Below are 23355 nucleotides of genomic sequence, written 5' to 3' on the forward strand. Positions count from 1 at the left end.
ATAAAGCCTCACATCACACTCCTTGGCAAGCTCGCTCCGTGGGGCTCAGGGAGAAAAGTCTGACCCTATTACCAAACAAGCTAATTGCCAAGTTCCTCTGTTCATTTCCTGTCTATTAGATCAAGGTTTTTCAGAACAGGATATTTCCTAATAAAGTAAAACTGGCTGTGCTTCATTTCAGCTGCAACCTAAATTTCTTCTTTTCCTGCCTCCCCACCTTATTATCATACAGATGCTCTGATTGGCACAGTTATCACCCAAGTAACAGGAAATGACGTTGACTCAGGGCCAGCCCTCTCCTACACACTCCATCTGGATCCAAATAGCCAAGGCATGTTTGGGATTCACCGGTATGGAGGAGGGGTGTCTCTGACTGGCATTCTGGACTATGAGGAAAGGACGTGGTACACTCTGACCGTCCGCTCCTCCGACTCTAAACATCAGAGCGAGGCCAACCTCACTGTGCTGGTGGATGATGTGAACGATAATGCCCCCACCTTTACACAGGACCTGTATCAGGTGCAGCTACCTTCACACACCTGTCTTCACACCTGTATATGCATACCACCGCCTTTTTAATTATTAGCATCAGTGGTGGAATGTAACTAAGTACATTTACTCAAGTACTGTACCTAAGTACAAATGTTGAGGTACTTGTACTTTACTTGAGTCTTTTCTTTTCATTCCACTTTTTACTTCTACTCCGCTACATTTCAGAGAGAAATATTGTACTTATTACTCCACTACATTCATCTGACAGCTTTAGTTACTTTACAAATTAAGATTTTTGCACACAAAACACATGTAGTTTATAAAATCTGATGTTTTATTATAAATGAAACTAGCCAACAATTTAACGGCCTACAAGTCCAGCTGAGATGATTAGACCATTAAACACACAACTCGTTGGATTGTTTCAAAAATGTGAGGATTTTTCTGAATTGAGTACTTTTAATACTTTAAGTACATTGTCCTTATGATACTTAAATACTTCTACTTAAGTAACATTTTCAATGCAGGACTTTTACTTTTAACAGTGTATTTTGCCTTGATTCATTAGTACTTTTACTTAAGTAAAGGATCTGAATACTTCCTCCAACACTGGTATTAGCATGTTAGTTAAAGTGTTGAAGTATCTGTAACGGGTATATAACTTTATCTGTATTGTGTTTCTCATTAGGTGACTGTATCAGAGCACCTCCCAGCAGGCAGTGCGGTCATTACAGTAACTGCCACTGACCGTGACTCCGGGGACAACGGGAAGATTACCTACAGAGTAATGTCATCAACTAGGGGCGTCTTCTACATTGACCCAAGCAACGGTAAGGTTACTGTGTGCACATTTATGGTTGTTTATAACTATTTTCTAACCAGAGCTCAGCCTAAATTACCCTTCATAAAAATCTTATCCCCTACGGCTCTTCTTGGATGCACAGTTGGGGTTTGGACATATTTGCAACAGGCATTGCAAAATATTTAATCATTTTGTTCATTAAAAGTCATTGAAAGCCAGATTTAATGTTATTTGCCTCAGATGTTTTGCTTGAGATAGCATCTAAAAATAAAGAGGACTCTTTTTGCCTCAAGCTGTTCGGTCTCCTATTCTCAAGTGCAATTCCTTTTGCCTCAAATAATGTTCCCTTCAAACCTGCCACAGTGTTTAAAAAAAAAAATGCAATTAAATTATTTATTTGAATGATTCATTGTTATTTCTTAAATAGCAAACCACCCTGTGTAATGCACGACGTTGATAATGAAATGACGAGCTCTGGATAGCAGATTAAAACGATGTTTCTCTTTTTCTTTTTAATCTTACAGGTACTCTGTTTGTCAACCAAAAAACCGAGTTTGATTTCAAGAATCCCTCCATCCTGGTGGTTATTGAGGTGCGGGACCAGGGCACTCCATCCCTTTCATCCGTTGCCACTGTCCAGGTCCAAGTGTCCGATGTCAACGACAACGCCCCCATCTTTCACCAGTCCGAGTACAGAGCCACTGTGAGTGAAGACGGGCTCCCTGGATCAACTGTTCTGACCCTAGAAGCTGTGGACGGAGACCTGTCCCGGGACAACTGCGGCTTTGATTTTGCCATCGCCAGTGGCAACTCCGGTAATACCTTCCAGATTGAGAGCAGCGTCCGCTTCTTGGAGGGGCAGGGTTTCCAGACGGTCGGCAGCCTGATCCTGGTGGAGGAGCTGGACTTTGAAGCTGTGCCAAGTTATAACCTGACTGTTGTGGTATCGGATCGTGGAATCCCCCAGCGTAGCTCCAGCGTGCCCATCCTCATCAGTGTTACAGACGCCAATGACAACCCTCCAGCTTTCAGCCGAGCGGACTACAGTGTAGTGCTGAGTGAGGGTGCAGCAGTGGGGACAGAGATCTTGCATCTTTCTGCCACAGATCCAGATTCTGCTCCCAACGGAGAGGTGCAGTACTCCATAAGCTCAGGGGACGAGACGGACCTTTTCCAGGTAGACCAGTGGACCGGAGCCTTGAGGCTGCGCAGAGCTCTGGACAACGAGAGACGGTGGTCCCAAATGATTGTTGTCCAGGCTACTGACGGTCAGGGCCACTACGCTTTGGCCCCAGTCAGTATCGAGGTGAAGGACATCAACGATAACCGGCCCTTCTTTCCCCTCAAAATAATAACTGCGAGCATCAAGGAAAACCAACCCCAGAATGCCTTGGTCACCATGCTGCACGCGATCGACCATGACAGAGGTGTTTTTGGGCAGTTGAGGTACTACATGCTAGACAACTCTAAAGAGGGAAGGGAGGCCTTTCTCATGAACCAAACTTCAGGAGAAGTACGGACTCGCTCTGCTTTTGACTTTGAGAAGGTAAACTCCTTCCATTTTGTGGCTGTTGCCATGGATGCTGGCAACTATTCTGCTACAGTAACAGTGCAGGTTTATGTAACAGGGGAGGATGAATATGATCCTGTTTTCACCTCCTCCGAGTTCTCATTTGAAGTGCCTGAGGGAGCAAAGAAAGGTCAGATCATTGGCAAAGTGCAAGCCAGAGATGAGGACGGAGGTGTGGACGGCATTGTCCTGTACTCTCTAGCAGACAGCTCGCCTTATTTTGAAGTCAATAAATCCACAGGAGCAATTTCCTTAAAGATGGACAGCTACAGTACACATGCGAGTCGCTCTAAAAGAGAGGTGCGTGTGATGACACTGGACGTGACCGCTCACAGCCCTCTGGAGACGTCCCGCAAAGCAGTGGCCAAAGTTAGCGTAGACGTGACCCATACATCTTTTGGTCTCACCGCTGACGTGAATATGCTGCTCGTCAGCGTCATTGCAGTATCCCTTGGGACCATAGTCATACTCATAATAATTGCTGTGGCGCTCTTTTTTGTTAAAATAAGACGTCAGAGGAAGGTGCAAAAAGCGCAGGGCCGAACACCAGCGTCGGGCACCATGCTGCACAAGTTTGAGGAAACAAAGATAGCGGCCAATGAAATGATTTACCACCAGGCCCTCCCTGGATACACGGCTGATCAGAGCGGCAGCAGTGGGGGTCCATACCCTCGTGGAGGATCCCTGGATCCCTCCCACTCCAGTGGGCGTGGCTCTGCAGAGGCGGAGGCAGCCGAGGATGACGAAATCAGAATGATCAATGAATACCCTAGAGTGTCGAGTATCTCCTCGTCCATGCAGGAGCACATCTCTGCCCGAGGCCCGGACTCTGGGATCCAGCAGGATGCGGATCAGCTATCAGACGTGTCCTGCGAGCCTTCCATAGATTGGTTCAAAGGGAAGAAACTGGGTAGTCTGAATAGTACTTTATTAGCTGGCCAGGTGCCAGTATACAGGGACGAGGGGGGTGGGTATGTGGGTGTGGGACGGGGACTGAGCATCTCCCACCCTAAAGATTATACTTTCCCAGAGGATGGAAAGCCTGCTGTGGATGGCTCCCTGACAGCCATCGTAGCCAGTGATGAGGAGCTAAGGGGCAGCTATAACTGGGACTACCTGCTAAACTGGTGTCCCCAGTTCCAACCTTTAGCTAACGTTTTTACTGAAATAGCACGTTTAAAAGACGAAACAGCTCCTCCTCATCCTCGCAGATCATTTCACCACAAAGCAAAGGCAGAGTCCAGAATCGACCCCCCGCCTCTCATAACCTCTGTGGCCCACCCCGGGGCCAAAACTGTACCTCCGAAGCCTGCTGTAGGGAGGACCTTCCCCCACTTGGCTTCTTTACGAAGATCTCCCATCAGCGCAGAGGGATCCATCTCCTCAGCCGCCATGTCTCCGAGTTTCTCCCCCTCTCTCTCACCGCTGGCTGCACGCTCTCCTGCAGTCACGCCCTTCAGTGTCTCCCAGGGCCCCTCTGCATCAATGATCAGCACAACTGAACACAATTTAGAACACAGCGAGGAGGCAGAGCTGCGCATCTGAAACTCTACCGACACATTCTTCAAGGGTGAATTAAAACTGAGTCATTTCTGTCCCAGACTTGTTCTACTGTATGACCACAGTGGCTGCAACCAGAAATGAGGCAATGCTATTCACGAGAGTACACAAGGTTACACTAAGAAGTCCAAAAAGCTGACGTTGTGGTGCTTACTGAAGACAGACTGAACTACATGACTAACAGGCCAAAATGGACTATGCCTTTTTTGTGTGTTTGTGTGAAAGGAACTCCTCATTCTTCTGTTGATCAGTGTTAATTTGCACATGTGAATGGAGATTCATACATGATGTCAATATTTTGTACAAAAGCATTGTCTATATTTTTATATTTCCATGTGGTTTCTGACAAGAAATGGCATTAAAGTGTCAAGCGGTTTGCTCAAACCTCAGAATATATTTCTATATTTGTATATTTGTAGTTTGTACTGTATACTTGTTTGTACTGTAAGTTGGTTTGATCTTGTAATTCCTAACCTTGTGGTTTTAAATGAAGCTCTTCATCATTGTGTTATGAATTGGGATTTTGGTAACAGATTATTGTAAACATTTACAGAGAAAGAGACGTCCTTGCTTGAACAAATGAAACATCAGCCAGAATAGACTATTGTGTGATCAGATTTTCTGCGGATCCAGTGTTTGATCTCACATCAAAAGGCAATCATGAATGTGAAATGCTGAAAAGTTGTCTCAGTCCTCAACACACGTCCCTTCATTGTTTTGCAAAGAAAAATGGAACTCGACATCCAATGATCCTGTCCTTCAGGTGCCCTGGCTTTAATTTCTCACAGCAAACCTTACTGCTTTCATTTTATTGTGAAAATAATTCACGCGAGGAAGAACATTGAGCAGCTAAGTTGTAAATGTAAAACATTTTTGCTCTACCAGCAGCCTTATCATTCCAGAGAATGTAAGCATGTGTCGGTCATTTGTCTACTCCTCTAATGTTCCTCAGTAAAATAATAAAGAAATGTTACTTAAGCTCTAAATCAGTGCCATCCTGACACTGAAATTTGCAGCAGCTTTTTCTTATTTTTTCTGATTTTTTGTATAGATTTACTGACAAACTGTAATGAATGTTATTTTGGACCACATTTGTCCCCTCTTTTTCAATAGCACTATGTAATACTAACAAATGTTACATACGGTATGACGGAAGTATGAAAAAAGGTATTTTTATGATTGTTCAAACACCACCAGAGAATGTTTAATGAAAAGAAATCCATGTCATGTACATGTTCAGCCATAATTCACGTAATGCTTTTACACAGATGCCTATGCTATAAATACATTTGTGATCGTAATTGTGTTTTTGGCAGACTTTACAAAATTAAATAATGTGTGAACTTGCGTTAATAACTACGTAGTGCCCTGCTGTGGCTTAAATGTGGATTCCTCTCGCCTTCAAATGATTATAAAAGTATTTTGTTTGCTTATTCCCCAGTTTTAGACCCTTGCTAACATTACCTTAAGCAACACTAACATTCTGCAGTATTTTTTAAAAGTTATTATATATATAGACTTCGGAAGCTGAGAGGCTAAGTAAATTATTTACAAGGATGCTATTTTTGACCGTGGCCAAATATACATGAACACTACCTATTTGATAGAAGGTACCTTGTTGTTTGTTTTGTTTCGTATTGAACAGTGTTATCTGCCACTTACGTTTCGTATTTGTCCAAATTGTGCGTGTTATGGTGCCATAGAAGAGAAGTTCCTCATTAGCTCGTCCAGAGAAATGTTTTGAGCAAAAAGTGCCTGATTAAAGTACTCATGTGAACACATTGTCGTCTCTGTCACATCTTTCTCAGCTCAGAATAATGGTAATGTATGGAAACGAACCATACGATTATGGTTGTTATGTGCAGTTAAAGGAGAATTCCGGTCAATTCCAACACGTAGCTCTGTTGTTTGTAAATTTGGATTGCTGTCAGTAGCAAGAAAAACTAAAACAATCGGTGCTGCCTACACCGTGTTATCCCCCTGCTAGCGTTAGCACCCAACAGGCTTAAACAGGGCAAGTTTTTCGTTTTTTTTTGCTACTGACGACACTCCAAATTTACAAACAACAGAGCTACGTGTTGAAATTGACCGGAATTCTCTTTTAATCCATAGATTAAATTCAGGATAACAAGTGAAAGATCCCAAAGATAACCAGTGTCTTGCATTCGATTTGTTCAACAAGCAGGCAGTGACGTGACATTTGTTGACCAATGTTCTACCCTGAGGGTTTAGAAGTTGGGCCCCTCTGATCACTGATGTTTTGTTGATTTAGGTACCTTCAGAAGGCCCAACAGTATTTTCAACATTCCAGACTCCCAAAATCTAAGTACAGCTAAAGTATCAACCCCGTAACCTCAGGCTTATACCTTGTATAAACTGTGCAACTCAAAACTCCCTATTGTCCCAGGGGAAATTGGATAAATGTACAAATGTCAAACAGCCCAGTTCAGTCCCGTATTGTCCCAGTCTTAAGAAAACGTATCTCAAATGAACAATATTTGACTTAATGGTAGCCATTAAGTGTTATTTAGAACGTGATAGGCAAATATGATGTAACACAATCACAATACCATAACAAGTTATTTGAAGTAATGGCTTTACAGATGTCTCCCCTCTGTCTCCCATTTCTACTGAAAACAGCCATGAACAACAACAAGAAAGTTGAAGCTTTCCCAGCACAGATGAAGACAAAATACAAAACACACTGGAATCCATAAAGAAACCTCCAATTGCTTCACATGAAATTCTCAGATCAGCCTTATTCCATTCATATATTTGATTGTTCAAATTAGCACCAGATTAACATGGAGCCAGACCTATTTCCATCCTGCGTTTGTGTTCTAACGCCCATTCTTCAATTTGGCCAAAAGGTCTCATTCACATTATGTTTTGCAGCTCAGAAGTCATTCATCATGTAACACTGACCACACCAAATCCCAGGTCAGATCTCAATTTCTTATCTTTAGGCGTATGCAGCTGATGTTCTCGCAACAATTCTTAAAGTATTATTACTTCTCTGTTATTGTGCCTGCACTCTTTGTTTTGCTACTTTAGAAATACCAGTGCATGTTGCTGTTTCTACTAATTGCCCTCAATTTCTATTCCCCAGATCATATAACTCATAAGAACAACTTGGTGAAGTAAAGCAAAGTTGAGAAATAAGTACAGTCCTACAGTCAGGCTTTAGTTTGACTTAGTCTATATCGACGACGTTCCACTTCCGGGATTGTTCAGGTTCCGCCGGAAATTCTGCCGATGTCCCTCTTTTTACTCAGATGTCCCACACCTTCCTCTTTCTTTGTGTTGGCGTTCTAAATTCCGGTGGATTTCTGAGGACTATGGTTAACTGCTCCTCAGATCTCTGCAGGGTAAATCCAGACAGCTAGCTAGACTATCTGTCCAATCTGAGTTTTCTGTTGCACAACTAAAACTACTTTTGAAAGCACACGTTCTACCAAAACAAGTGCACCATCATTGAGTCCGGTGCTTAGCGCCGCCCAAGACAACTGTGATTGGTTTAAAGAAATGCCAGAGCCATAAACCAGAGCATGTTTCTCTCCCATCCCGGAATGCTGTGTGAACTAGCCAGACCCTCCTCTGCAGCGCTGTGAAGGAAGGTCTGGCAATGCGAGACTAGAACTAGAATGGTTTCATATTGTACATAAATCCTCTGTGCATAAAATGGAATACTGATTCTCAAAAACATCCAAAAGACTAAAAACTGTGATCACTTGTTTTTACCCCAATGAACTGATCATCAAACGGCAGAAAGTTCATGTTGGCTAGCGTAACATCAAGTTTTCTCTCTTTCTGAAATGCATTTGTCAGAGCTCTTTTGAACTTTTGCACATATAAAGATGAATACATGTCAAAAAATGTTACTAAATACTGTTATTTTTTAATATCCAACCCCACCTGTCATGGGAACTCATTGCATCACTCCCATATTCCCCGAGGCAGGACAACACTCCTGCTGCCTGATGAAACAGAGCTGTAACTGGACCGGCTCCGAGGCCTTCCTCTGACTGGTTGTGGAGCTGAAACCTAAACCCTGTGGAATTTGCATGCACGCACACACACACGCACACACGCATGCATGCACACACACACACACACACACACACACACACACACACACACACAGGTGAATTCATGTGTGTATTTTTTGTCCCTGGACTGGAACTATGGGCGGATCTGGCAGAATGGGACAGCTCGCTGACGATACATAAACTCAGCTTGCGTGTCATAGCAGACTCAGGGTATGAGATAAATGCTGTGACCCAGAGTGACCCACTTTGGATCAAGGGCCAGTATATACACAATAGAACTCAGATGATATGAGTAAGAGGGCAAAAGCCAAGTCATTACTCAAAGCTTAAATTAAAGGGCTCTGCAGAGACCAAATGAAATCTATCATTTTCCCATCAACAAAGAGTGGATACACACAGGAGGCTGCTCTGTTAACATGCAATCAGTGCCAGGCTGGCCTTTTCCCTACCCTGACCTTCTGCTACAACCTGTGTCTCTTACAGAGTTGGCAATGCTGTCATGCTTATAAAAATCCCTGATCCTGCAGTTTTTCAGCAGTCTTAACCTGCTATATACCTAGTTACTTACTTAATATTTAATGTGTGTATTTGTTTACCTGGATATATATATTGCTGTCCATTATAGGTCTAACTATTGAATATGATAACATTGTACTCACCATGTCCATCGTAGATGGTTGGGGAAATCTGGACTCCGACAAGCTTACTGTTGATTGAGACTGCATAGAGAAACACAAATGGGTCCTCTCTTTATTGAATATTGAAAGTCAATGAAAACTGAAGGGTGTGTACGTTGTAATTTAGATTTTCAGTTTAGAAACTAGTAAACCATTTTTTTTTAGTAAATAAATCAGCATGTGTACATGATTATGACATTTTTTCAATTCAATTTTATTTATAGTATCAAATCATAACAAGAGTTATCTCAAGACACTTTACAGATAGAGCAGGTCTAGACCACACTCTATAATATGGGGCTGCCAGCAAGTTAACCAGGAAGGAGATCCACTATGCTATGTAGTTTCCTACAAAAGCTACTGCACATGGTTTTACAGGGGACTACTTTCTGTGTTTACTTTCAGATGAACTCTATGAGAAAAGTTTTAAATACCATGGTTTCCCTTTAAAACTTGGAAAGTCATTTGTATTCTATTTCCGTGTGTTCATTAAGCTACCTGTGTTCATGCTGTTCATGCTTAAAGCTGCTTTTTCACAGAGAAGGCATCCAGCCTTTGAAATCTTTGAACCTGCTGGAGAACAACAGTGTTGTTATTCATATTGATCAGTTCCACACTTTGATCAAAGAAAATTGTAAGCAACTAATTTCATGCATTGCTGAATGATTCCCCTTTGTTAGCAGTATAGCACCCTTCTGAATAGCTGTAATCTTCTTTTTTGTAACACAATAAGAGGATGCGTTATAACTGCTCTGGTAGCATCATGCTCTCTACTAAGCATATTGTGTTGCTTTGAGATGTGGCCACTGCTTGTCTCAGTGAAATTATGCAGAAGAAAAAGCCTGTATAAGTTGCATAATTACACGATTACCTTTTTCTGATGGGGCCTGATCACATCTCATAGTGTTTTATTTTCCTCATGCTAGTTTCAACGATGTGTCTCTAAACAAAAGGAATGGCTGTCTGAAGAGGGTTTTAGTGTTGACTACTTCAATTTCAATTCAATTTTATTTATAGTTTCAAATCATAACAAGAGTTATCTCAAGACACAAGAGCAAGCATTTAGTGCGACAGTGGCGAGGAAAAACTCCCTTTTAGGGAGAAACCTCAGACAGACCCAGGCTCCTGGTAGGCGGTGTCTGACGGTGCCGGTTGGGGGTGTGATGAACAGTGGCAATAACAGTCACAATAAAAGATGGAACAGTGACTAGAAATAGTAGTTGTAGTAGTTCATGGCATAGCAGGGCACTGCAGGGCGTTACAGGACATAGCAGGGCACAGCAGAGCATAGCAGGACGTAGCAGGACACAGCAGAGCATAGCAAATATGATTCGTAATTGCTGCTTGAACAAACGACTTATGGGGGTGTTTGTCAGGGGAGAACAGTCTCGTAACGTAGCACAGTAAAATTGTGGTTCCAAAATTGGGCCTTTTGTCCTTTTTTGGTCTTGCAGCATTGTCCTGTGTTCCTGCACATGTAAATATGGAGAGAAAGAAATGTAGGGCAAAAGCATTGGAAGACATTTGATATTTTGTTTATATGTTGATGGGTGGGAAACTCAATTCCTAAACAGAGATACTAAAGCAAAAGTTTTTATTAAATAAACCTATCGCAATCATTTTGTGCTCCGGCGATATGAAAACTATACTGTACTCTAAGTAGCTGCGCTACAGGTTACCCCATTAGCATAATTACTGGACTTTTATTTTCTGACTAACAATATAATATAGGGCTGCACGATACAAGGAAAATATCTAATTGCGATTATTTTGACTGATATTGCGATATGATTCACGATATTAGAGGGAATGATCATTTTTGTATCATTATTCTCATTTTCATTGAAAAATATTAAAATAAAAAAAAATTCAAATGATTATAGTGTGATTTACCCAAGGATCTGTACCAAACAAAGCTTTTTTTTTTTAAGGATTTGTAGGCCGGGACGTCTCTGCAGCACCACAATACTTCATTCAGAATGGTTTGACACATATTTTGCCTTTAACTAATAATGCGCCCCCCCCCCCCGCCATTTGGATATTGCAATAGTCCATATTGCGATTTCGATTACAATTGCGATTAATTGTGCAGCCCTAGTGCCAAACCTAAATGTGTCTAGTGTTGAGACACATTCTAGAGAAGTCCTTCTGTGGAGCGACTCATTTAAAAATGCACTGGGGCACAGGATGAGGGCCACAGTGTCACATGGTGTCAGAGGACCGAAAGTTTTGTGCAGCTTGCCTACCTGACATTAAAGGTAGCCAAAAAAAAAATGAACCCTTACTCAGATGTTCCAGAGAACTGTCATGCTCTGTAGCAGTAGAGGGCTTATGTAGCCCTGAAGGCATAATGACTTTAACGCCTGGAGGATATAATGGTTTTAACATGGCTTCTGCAGAAGAGCTTGTGCCATGGGTCCTTCTCACTGTCTTATGTTCAAAAGCACTTTCTATAATGAAGCTACCAAAATAGGCAGGCTTTCAAAGGTAGTTAACCAGGTCAAGATAATGTCTCTTTTTCTTTTAATAATCTAGGCAGTGATCTCATCTTGATGACATAGTATATGATGTGACAGATAAAAAGATGAATACCAGCTGCAGAGATCAGTCAACTGTGAAGTGAATCACAGAGAAGGATATGGGCTTATGGACATAAGGAATGGGAATCTTTGCATTGGGGTGTGAGCTGCTTTGTCTGCAGGCCGTTTGGTAAGGATCAGACCCTTCTCTGGAGAAGGCCAGGCTACCGTCCAGTGAAAATGAGGCCAGACCAGAGAGAGGTCTCTCTGGTCATGCTTGGATTACCCATAAACCCCTCATACCTGCAGCTTGCACGGAAGTCTCTGCTGCTTGTTCCCTCAGCAGAGGGCCAGGCTCCAGGGATGCTCCAACCCCAGCTTACCACAATCCTTTCTCCAAACACTCCAGAGAGACTTTTTTCCCCCTCCGATCATCTTGTCTCTTGCGAGTTCTGTTTTTTTTTTGTTTTTTACCCGGCTCTCTCTTCAAGGTCTTGCCAGGCTACTTGCGTGACTAGAAGGAGTGGAAAAAAAGGTTTCAAAACCCATTGGCACGCGAGCCCCAGATCTATTTTTGGAAAGCGTTCTTTTTTTCTTTGAAAACAAAAAAGCCACAGGGAGAAATAGGCAATACTGGGGTGAAGGGGGTCTGTTTCTCATTTGGCCAGGCCTGCCTCCTGTCCTGCCCCGCCAGCGTCAGAACCACAGCACTATGGGGAAAGAGGGTGGCTCAGACTAGGGAGGAGAAGTGTTTTTCCTGCAAAACCGCGGCCAAAACTATGGACCCTCATCTTAGCCCTTGTCACTTAGCAACCAGCCCAACCTGCTTCCCATTACTAGGCCATCTGCTTGTGTTTCAGGCTTTACTTTGTTTTGATTTGTTTCGCCCCTTTTTAAACTTTTGTCTTAAATTCGCCATGATTAAATTACTGCATTTAAATTTAACCTTCATTGTTAATTCATTTCCATCCGGCAATGTTTGTTAGGCCTGCTGCAGAAGCATTTACTGCAGTGCAGCCCATGGCTTAGCCTCGGTGATTTGTTGCAGTTATTGTGTTCAGCGGTTTGTGGAGGGGACAGACAAGGAGATAGGAATTCAATAAATTATGCATGAGGCGTTTACTGTTTGACAAATGTGAATATATTTTTCAGTTTGTAGCGCATTATATTTACAATAGAGTGTTACAACAGCTCTGACTTTGGTGCATTTAACTGGGGTCAGTCCTTTGATGTTACAATACAATTTCTGACCCGTTTCTTTGAAGCAATTGTTGCGACTGCAAGACAATGTTGATGTTGGATAGCAACAAAATGATCAGCTGCACAGTGAAAGCCCTGTAAAAAAAAAAAAAACTAAAAAAATCAACCCTTTAATTTATTTGACAGCAACTCAATTAACATACTTTTAGCATAATTTTACAACTGGCATATGTTATCCTCTTTGATTGTTGATGAGCATGTTTGTTTATGCCAAGTTAAGATTTCCTTTGTTCTGCTGAGACGAGACATGGGATCTCGTCTGAAAAATACTGTAATAAATAAAATTGATGATGATGTAACTTTCATTTAGGGCCATTAAGGCTGACAACTAATCTGAGTTTATAATGACAACAGTTGTAATTACGGCAATTTGGGCAAAAGATGCAGCAGTTTGTCAGTCTGACGGGCCAAAACATTATGGCATGAATGAAAATGGAGAGCTCTGTGGTTGTACTGTATAATGACTCACAGCAGTGTGCTGCTGCGCTGATGACGAAGTGTTTCCCATCACTGATTCTGTGTTGGGAAATTTCTTGACTTAGGAAAACCACTCTTCCCTCAACTGATTCTGTGAAAACAAAAGCCTCTTTTCCTTCAAATATTCTGTACAGCAGCAGAGTACATGCCTTAATATCTCGACGAACAGTACTGGTTTAGACTATCCAAGCCTAGTACCATGACTCCTTGTTATTCACTTTAAAGCTACATCTACAATACTACGTTTTAGTTTTAAAACTACGTTTACGTTTCACCATGCATCTGCACTAATCTGGCGTTTCTGAGCCCTTAAAACGGAGACATTTGGAAACACTGCTGCCCCCGTTTTGGTTTGAAAACTCCGGGGTTACTTTGTAGTCTGGACGGGCACAAACAGAGACCTTTGGAAACGACGATGCACGTCAGTGTTATTGGTTAGGTAGGCTTACATAACTTTCAGTGACAGTTCCACCTCGTCGTCGGTCCAAGAAAATAAATCCCTGGTCTTACGTTTTCACTAATAAAGCTCAGCGCAAATTCTTTCAGGAAGACGTCAATAACCCAATCACTACTCTTTCTTCTTAAATCAAATCAGCCGTTTAGAGGCACTACTTTTGGTTAAACCAATCAGACTTGGCCATGAAATTCAAGGACCAATCACAGCATTACAACTCTGCTTTAAATCTGTTCTCTCCCTGTGCTGTCAGCTGTCGTTTCAGGCAAAGCGCTCAACCCTCCACCTCCCCTGCCGCCTTCGGTCATCGTTTTTCTTCCGGCTGACCGCTCCGTTGCCTCTTCGGTCTGGTCTCCGGACTCCTTCTCCGCCGCCACCAGTGTCTAGACTCCATCGGGGGTCCTGTTCTGTTCTCTAGCCCTTTAAAATATTATTAATACGATGGAGTCTAATCTCCAAAGACTCTGTACATTTTATTATGCAGTTGTAAAATACATCTTTTTTGCATATCTGCAAACGAAGTCTCTCCTGATTGAATTGTTCTATTCTATTATTCTGTATTTTCAACTTATACATTCATGATTTTCAAGTGCAGAGTAAGGTCCCCTGCACACTGGCTGCGTGGCGTGAGCGTGGCGTTTCTGTTGCGTGTCAGCTGCGTGGCGTTTTCTCTGTCTTTGCACACTAGAAACGTGTCTGACGCGGTGCTGCTGCTGCTAGCCTTGTCTGTACACATGTATGTTTCCCATTGATAAAATGAAATCATAGCGTGTTCTTCAACTTTATTTTGTCAATATTTTTGTGTTTGTACATTTGTTTGCACATATTTCGATATATATATTTTTATATTTCAATTCCCTTTCCTGAGATAATAAAGTCCATGTTATTGTTTTATCAGAATCTAATTGAAATACAATTTAGTAGTATACTTCATGTTAAACATAAATATATACTGGTTTGATTACAGCAAAGACAACGTCGGCAGTATTGACGGCAAAATAGGCTACAGAATATTTTGTTCTGTATTGACAGGTGCAATATTTGAAAATTGATAATTATTTATTATTATTTTTTTAAATTACATTTATATCTGCATTTATGTCAAAACCTAGAGACTTTCAAACATCAAAATGTCATTTATTAAATGTATTCGTGTCAAAATGACTTTTCGTATTCTATTTTGCCTGGAAACGCTTCCAACGCGTGAAAAATAGGCGTCGGTCCTATTTCTAGCATGCAAGCGTTTTTGGCGCCTGAGACGTGCGTGTCATACAGGCAGTGTGCAAGCTTTAACCTGTTAACATGGGAGCCGAAATAAAAACGGACATGCCACGCAGCTGACACGCTCACACCACGCAGCCAGTGTGCAGGAGCCCTAACATCAGACAAACAGACAACCTGCTTCCTGTACACGCATTACATGCCCAGTGTATGCAAATGGTAATGTGATATGCGTTGTCAGACGTGTTAATATGAACGGAGATTAGTTATGCTACTGGAGCTAAAACTTTTCAGTCACCGAAGATCGTTTTTTTCCTCAAAATGCTGCTTGAAAATAAAAACTTAGGAGTGAAGATGTAGCCTAAAAGTCTCAAACGTAAAAGTGTAAGTGTACATTCTAGAGAAATGTGTAGTGCACGTTTACATTCCCAAACCAAAGAAACCTTGTGATTCTGGAGACCCTGCTATTATTCATCATGCACTATTATCAGGCCACACCTTCAATTTTCAAAAGATTGTCTCTACCTTAACTCCTAAACACATTTATTATGCATTAACATGCTCCACACAGGCAGAAGAGACTTGCTAGAATTGCTTTAAGTGGCTCCGTGACATCTTCGGTACTACTTTTAGTCTAAACAGGTACTTAAGGTCTGCAGTCAGTTGAGTGCTATCTTGTATATGGGTAAATAAGGTACTCCAGCATCGCATTTCTGCAATCTTGTTTGGCTGAACAACATGTGTGAGGGATTTTTTTTAAGAATCCCTTTTTGAAACAGAATTAAGTGGTAGAAAGGAATCAAATTTGATTAAAAGGATGAAGAGTATCCACTTTATCAAAATTGGATCATGATTAGAGAAAGAGTTAAGTACCCCTTCACAACTAACCAGTGAGACCTTTACGGAAAGGAAAAAAAAGTATTAGGTTTGTTTTTGGCAAGAGCCAAACCTCTGACAGTCATGTTTTGGTAAGAAGAGAAAACCGACTTTGGTTAAGGTTTGGGAAAAGGTGAAGCAGCAGTATCACTGCGTCCTCTGTGCATATCTATCTAAACCCATGCAGAAACAAGTCGGATCAAACAATTAAACAAATATTTTTTTCATTAAATCCCACAACATTGCACAATGTTCTAAATTAAATTCTTATCCCATTCTATCTTGAGAACACACGGTGTTGATCTAACCTTGTTAATAAAAGATGAGATTCTTTTCTTTAGATCATTCCTTCATTCATTGACTGAATGCAAACAAATTCCAGCTTTCTTAATGAATGATGGACACATGGGGACTGGTCAGTACACCTGTGATTTAAAAACAGCCGCAGGCAGTTTTTAGAGAAAAACAATGAATGTATTAAAATCTCAAAGGCTTCACCACATAATTCTCAGCCAGCCTGCATCTGCAGTAGAGTATACAGGTGCTGAGGGAGAGAGATTAGAAAGCATCCAAGGGGAAAAGTGGCCTCGTAGGGGCACATAAACATACTTTCTAGACATATTTGGTCTGATAAACAACCCTAAAGTCCAACTGTTGTAACTGAGGAACTCAGCACTCAACACCTGCTTTAACAGACATATCTACCTTCCACCACTGACATACATCTGGGACTATGAAAACACACGCAGACCGGCATAAGTAAGAAGACCAGAAGAAGGCATGAGTCATTTTCACTATCTTCTCATTAAACTATCATATATTAAACTCTACATGTTTTACTTTGGAAAATATAAAATAACTATCCAAATACCTTGCATTCAGGTTAGTGCTGCTGGCACCAAAAAGAACTCGGGTAAAGATGGTGATACACGAACAGACTTGTTCAGATAAGTTGTCGACAAGCATGCTGCACTCAGACTTCCATTGTCCACCAGCTAAAACCTTACTGTGGTCAGATTTGCCTGCTTTGCAGTTGTAAATATCAGACGGGTTTGATAAGATCATGACAGGTCTGACTGCTTTTTCACAGACCAGTGCAAACTCTCTGCAATCTTGAAAATCACTCAGGGTTATAGTCAGCCTTCAGCCTCTTGCAGTGTTCTGAGCTTAATAAATGATGGGCCTTTGTTGTTGACAGAATTTATTCCATTTGGGACTGATGACCCTTTTAACAGACTGGGAACTATAGATAATAAAAACAAATATAAATGGGCTGGTCCCAGAAAATGGGCTTAGTAACTTTTATAAGTTTCTAAAGTGTTCCCATGCCTGGTTCCACTGGCAAACCGTTCCTTAAGCCTGAACATTTTCCACCCGACCACCTGATTAGGAACTTAAAGAAATATCCAATCCCTGATGCTAATTAACCTCCTGACATCAAAATACACTAAGGCCTGAAAGGGGCTTCCAGGCAATTTGGATTTAAAAACCGACTTTCAGACTGATAAACAGATTTCTGGAACTTTGTTTAAACCCACTGCCTTGTAGGGTCTGGCTTTTAATAATTGTGTTTCTGCTGCGTGGGGATGGCATGGAGTAAAGCACGGCTGTGTTTGTGTTTTCTTTGAGGCCGAGGCTTTCCACCAGACGCGAGTATAGCTGCTATAGCTGCCAGGCTTGGGGTTTGATGAGTGGACTGACATACTTAACCTCATCAGTCACTGCACACGTTCTCTCATTTGCATATGATGCTTGGCTGTGGGAAAAAGGTGGGGAACAATAATAAAGTTGCAGCCAAAGGGGCAACAATAATTTATGATGATCCCCTATGATGTTTATATCAAATACACACACTCTCTACTGCTTTGAAGATTTATTATGGTGCACACGATGAATCAAGAACATATGGCAGTGCTTAGCTGCCAAGTGTGTTTTTTTTTTTCGACGGCTCACTATCCTCACAGCTCAATGAGGAGTGGTGAGATTGCTAACATTGAAAGGGGATGTTAGCACAAAGGTGCACAGTCACACAGGAGTTAGTTATTAGTGTGCTTTCCTCAGCCAAAGCTCTTCAATTGTCCTTATTGTCATTATATTCTGTATTCAGTACACACCAAAAATGCATCTTTTCACGTTTAAACTTTCACATAAACCTGCATGATGACTCAGCCGAGAAACAGAGCAGCAGTGGTTTCTTGGGAAAGAAGAGCTTTGTTGGTTTTCATTCTGATCAAGAACTGAGGTACTGCTGGAATGCCAGGTGAATGCAAGTAACTGCAATTAACAAGCTTTTGTTATACAAAACCAGCAGTACTCTAGACCCTGCGAGGAACAGCTGTCAGCTAGCGGTTAGCCGAATTAGCTGTTAGCTAAACTAACGTTAGCTTCCCGGTGGAGGGTAACGTCAGAAGCGTGGAACCGATCGTGTTTCGTGCAGTGTCGTCAATCCTCGTAAAACAGGATTATCATTTTGGGCATGCGTATGACGGATCGTGCAGGCAGCTCCTCCTCCTCACCAGCACGAGTTCCACCAATCAGAGGCATCACTGTGGGATTGTGGAATTGTTCAGGATTGTGGGTAATGGAGTACTTATCCAAGACATCGCGAATAAAAGACATTTATCTCAAAACAAGGTTGGTGCCCCATGAACTTTTGGCATCTATATGAGCATATACAATCGCTTAGTCATGTCGTAGCTGGTTTTAAGTCTACCATCAATGGTTACGATTTCATGGCTTATACTCCAATTTGTCAATGGAGAAATTGCATTGTATTTTTACCACCGGAACCCGCTGTGGGCGGGACTGTTGAGCTCTGGCTCAGTGGCCTGGCTTATGGGGACACTTTGAGAGAACTGAGCCATCGTTAACAACATTTGTTTCACCTGTGCGTTGATTGATTTGATTCAGCTGACATGACAAGTCCAAATCCCTGCTGGGGGAAAAAGGTCTGTGTCATTAGAAAACATTAAGAACTTAGTTAGAACTTTAGTTGATCGATCGCTTTCTGTAGAAATTGGTGACTTCCTTATGACACTGGAAAATGAGAATTTTTCTTCCATGTTTTAAAGGTAAACTGGTCTGAGTCTGCAGCATTTTGTCATCATATTGGAACATGGGATGTTTTTATGACCATCATGCAACTGGTGATTTTTTTCATTGGTCTCACAAAGAGCTTTGGAAGCCACAAGTCTTATTAAATAAGTAGCTGAATAATTAAATCCCTTTAAAACAATATAATTGTGTGTAATAATTGACAGTGAAGGTGAAAGATTGGTATGATACAGCATATTGTGTACAACATACATTGAAAAAGTAGTGTTATGTGATTATGTTTTATTTAAATGATTTTAAATGAAGTCTTCTGCTTCTCAGTGCGTTGACATAATGATCTAGCGCATAAATAAAGTTAGCCACTGTATAGAAAAGCAAATTCATCCAATCTAAAAGCACTTTGGTGCATTTTCTGTCTAAATGATCTTTTATTTTCTGCTATAAACTATTTTGTTGTCTTATCCTACCTGACACAGACTGCACTTACCTCTGCACACTCACTTTGTGTTCAGGTCCTGAGCTATGATCTTTTTTCTGATAGCTGTTCACATATGGGTGTCACAGACAGATGTGAAAGAGACTGGGTAAATCCAGCCCGATCTGCCGCCGATTTGATTTGGTCTGGTGATAGCCAGACTATGAAAGAGCCTTTCCAGTTTCCATTATACAACCACGTACCACATGCTTTGTGCACTTCATTTCTCTGTGAGTGATTTGATTACTTTAAAAGTCAAAGTATACTATTTTATGCTTGAGGGTTGTGCATTTAATGGAGAAACATAAATTATTGCTTTGATATCAAAACTAAGTTGAAAAAAGTCAAATGTGAGTGTGTGTACATCAATTAACAGCTGTAGTGTGAACATTGCACCTGTTTTCTGATAATAGTGTTGATGCCAGCTGCAACAACGATGCTGGTATTGCTGTGTGTGTGTGTGTGTGTGTGTGTGTGTGTTTTGTCACTTGTAGTTGATATCACAATGAAGGCTGGGTTCAAAAATGGGTGTGGGGCTGGATGTATGGGGGGGGGCTTCATGTCCTGGCTGGTGTGATCACAGGAGCAACGCCAAATTGGGTAAAGTGGGGCGCCCAATGGCCCCTTCCCTACCACCGTACTTCTGGCACCCTTCCTTGGACCACACCCATCTTCAAATCCGGCCTTCATTTTGATCTTAAATACACACCTTTAAAGCTTTCTAACTGCATCTTGCATGGTTGGGACACTGTCATGGTGACAAAATCTGGCCCAAACAAACAGACATATAAACACCTGGCAAAGTACTCCGAACCGCCTCTGTGGTAATTCCCACTGGTGTCTCAAGAACCACATTTTGTCATGATGACAGACACACACACACACACACACACACACACACACACACACACTGTTCAGTGGACTTGCCTGCTACCCTGTTTCCATCCTCAATGTCCCATACTTCCTTTGTAGCGGACCAGAAAAACCCGACTTCCTGCATTACCCAGCTACACAACCTCAGCTGCTGGAGCCCACTGGCATCAAGCTTGTGGCAGTTAAGGTTTAATAAATATGTGTACATAGGTTGAGTTAAAATATACTGAAGCCAGCAGGTTCACTATTCAAAACTCTTAAATCATGATGTTTCTCAGATCTATGAGCTTGGTTACCTTGATCTACAGTTCAACCAGGCGATAATTCATTTTAATAGTGATTGAATACATGGTGCACAAAGTTGAGAAATGTAAAGAGTCTTTGACTCCATCGTGACGTCCACATTTAAAGGAACACGCCGACTTATTGGAACTTTAGCTTATTCACTTATGCAGTATACATACATACCGAACTATATTCTCAGAAGGCGAAGCACTGCTACTTCTGCTACTTTGGTGGAGTGATTTGCTCGCAGCACCTGAGAAGCTCCGTGGTGAGGAGCAGAGAATTCGCCTGGATTTCGCTCAGAGTTGGAGTAATAATTGCTCCGCCCAAGTAGCAGTGCTTCGTCTTTCTGAGAATATAGTTCCCAGTATGTATACGGTTAGAAGATGGCTGTGTCTCATGTGACCTTGTTATTTGTACATACTCTGGCTCACAACGTGTAAATAGGAACATGTTGGAGTTATTTTGTCACTTATTGGGAGCAGTAGGCTAGATGGAGCCGGTTACCTCCAGGATCTGTGCTAAGCTAGGCTAGCGGTGGGCGCGTCAGACACAGTTACAACACGTACGGAGATGAGAAGGGTATGTATGGACTTATCTAACTCTGGGGAATACGGGGAATAAGACAAAGTCCCAATAAGTCGGCGTGTTCCTTTTAAGGGGGGTACTGATGCCATGAAAATATTCCACCGAGGGAGTCTAGACACTGGTGGTGGCGAAGAGATGTAGAGAGCTGGCTGAAGATCTGGATGGATGAGATGTGGAGGGTGGAGGAGGGTCGCGTAAATTTTGCACTGAAATGACAACAGCTGCAGAGAAAAGAACAGTGTTAAATGTTAAAAGCAATAATATGATTGGTTCAGGAAGTGAAAGAGTGAAAGCCTAAAGTCAGCTGATTGAAGATTTAGAAGAAGGTAACACATTCAGTTAGAGTAATTTAAATTGCAGCATAACAACTATAATGTTATTAAATGTCAAAATTAAAGATCTATATTTCCCTTCTCCTTTCAACAAATCTCTCTAACTTAATAAATAAATAAAATAAATAAGTTAATGTTATTGTGCCAAATAACTTAGATTTTCAAGGAGGGATTAGTAAATCTGAAATGATGGTGACACCAAACATTCTGAGACAAATTAGAAGTTGACCATCTAGCAGTAAAAGTCCAATCAGAATCCAAAGTTCCAGGTCAGATTGGTGGAGTTGGTGGAGTTTGGTGCGTGAATCTTCCCACAGCATCCTCCATCGGATAAACCGGAAGTCTGAAGTGAGCTCTGAGGCGTACTGGCACCCAGACTTCCTGCCTCCTGGATGTATTGAAGACTGGCCTGTCATCAACACACACTGCTGGCAGCAGCCCTCAAAGCTGCAGAGGAACACGTCCACTGGGCCGTGGCTTGCTTCTGCACAACCACACCTGGCAGCCATGCAGAGCTTAAGAGCAGGACTAACCGGCAATTTCCACTGGATGCGGAACGTCTCCGGAATGTCGACGGAGTCATTAGGTTTCCATTAAAGTCAATGTGTGTATTTCCACTGACTGCGGAACGTCTGCGTCCCTACTCCGTCCCAGTTCCGCCAGTCCGCAGCCCTCCGGAGCAGATACGCAGAGCTTCTATTTTTGACGGACGACGGAGAGCTCCGCAGCAATTCAGCACAATTCAGATTGTGCGGGACAGGAAGTCGAGCACAGAAACAAAATAAAACATCCGGTTACTTTTCAAAATAAAATACACCGTGCTCACGGCGGGTCATATTTTCCTGCACTACACCTTGAAAACACAGCACAGAGTTGTTTCCCCTCTACTCCTCTGGATGGAAACAAATGTTGTTGGTTTTGTGGTTCTGTTTATAGAAACTACATCCTGTTATATCGCGCGAACATACATGAATTCGCGAGATGTTGTGGTCGGCTGGCCGCAGCCGTTACGCAACAAATCCGGACCTGGTGGGTATTGACGGACGGCGGAGCACGCAGCCGTTCCGCAGTGGAGCCGGTCCGCAGACGTTCTGCATCCTGTGGAAATCCACGGTGAGTCTTCCCCACAGTCCAAACGCCCACCATCAGCAGAGGCTTTGACAAGCCAGGGCTACCTCCGTGGGAAACAGGCCTCTCCCAGAATGCATAGGCTACTCTGCAGGTATGAATGAACCAACTCGAAACACCCGGCTGGAATAGGTTGAACTTCTTCAGCCTATTTGCCAGATGATTGACCTTCATTTTGGCGGGGAACCCCCCCAGGAATCCTGACCACAGTCGAGAACAAAAGAAAAAAGATAAACGGAAGGAAATTAGCATTGTGCTATGTTGTCAGTCTCATCTGTATGGTCAGTATGATCTGATGGTCTGCAGAGCTTTGACCCGTGGTTTGCCGCAGTCCGCCTCGAACTTCAGAGATGTCCAGCTGTCCTCTGTGGGAGTGTGGGAGATACTGAAGTTCATTAGTTCAGGACTCTAATTTATGCATGAGATGACACTTAAACATTCTAATTTATAACTACATACTGATTATTGGATCATTGCATAACAAATAGCTGCAATCGAATTCCATACTGCAGTCTATTCCCTCTCTCTCTCTCTCTCTCTCTCTCTCTCTCTCTCTCTCTCTCTCTCTCTCTCTCTCTCTCTCTCTCTCTCTCTTTGCTAGTCCAGCAGTCATAACGTTTTCTGTGGCACAATGCCGCACCATTTTTCACAAAAATTCACAGT

At 42.1% G+C, this 23355-nt stretch overlaps 1 protein-coding gene across 1 annotated transcript in view; it reads left to right on the top strand.

Annotated features, from left to right (window-relative positions):
- LOC116048366 (protocadherin-16-like) overlaps nt 1-6206 on the top strand; it is a 93893-nt gene extending 87687 nt beyond the window's left edge. Inside the window, exons 19-21 of the mRNA XM_031297452.2 lie at nt 233-519; nt 1181-1322; nt 1819-6206. Of these exons, the coding sequence (XP_031153312.2) occupies nt 233-519; nt 1181-1322; nt 1819-4409 (3020 nt within the window). The 3' untranslated portion in view covers nt 4410-6206. The remainder of the gene's footprint in view (nt 1-232; nt 520-1180; nt 1323-1818) is intronic.
- Nucleotides 6207-23355: the final 17149 nt, after the last annotated feature.

This window comes from Sander lucioperca, chromosome 5, assembly GCF_008315115.2.
Source record: "Sander lucioperca isolate FBNREF2018 chromosome 5, SLUC_FBN_1.2, whole genome shotgun sequence".
In the NCBI taxonomy this organism is placed as follows: Eukaryota; Metazoa; Chordata; class Actinopteri; order Perciformes; family Percidae; genus Sander; species Sander lucioperca.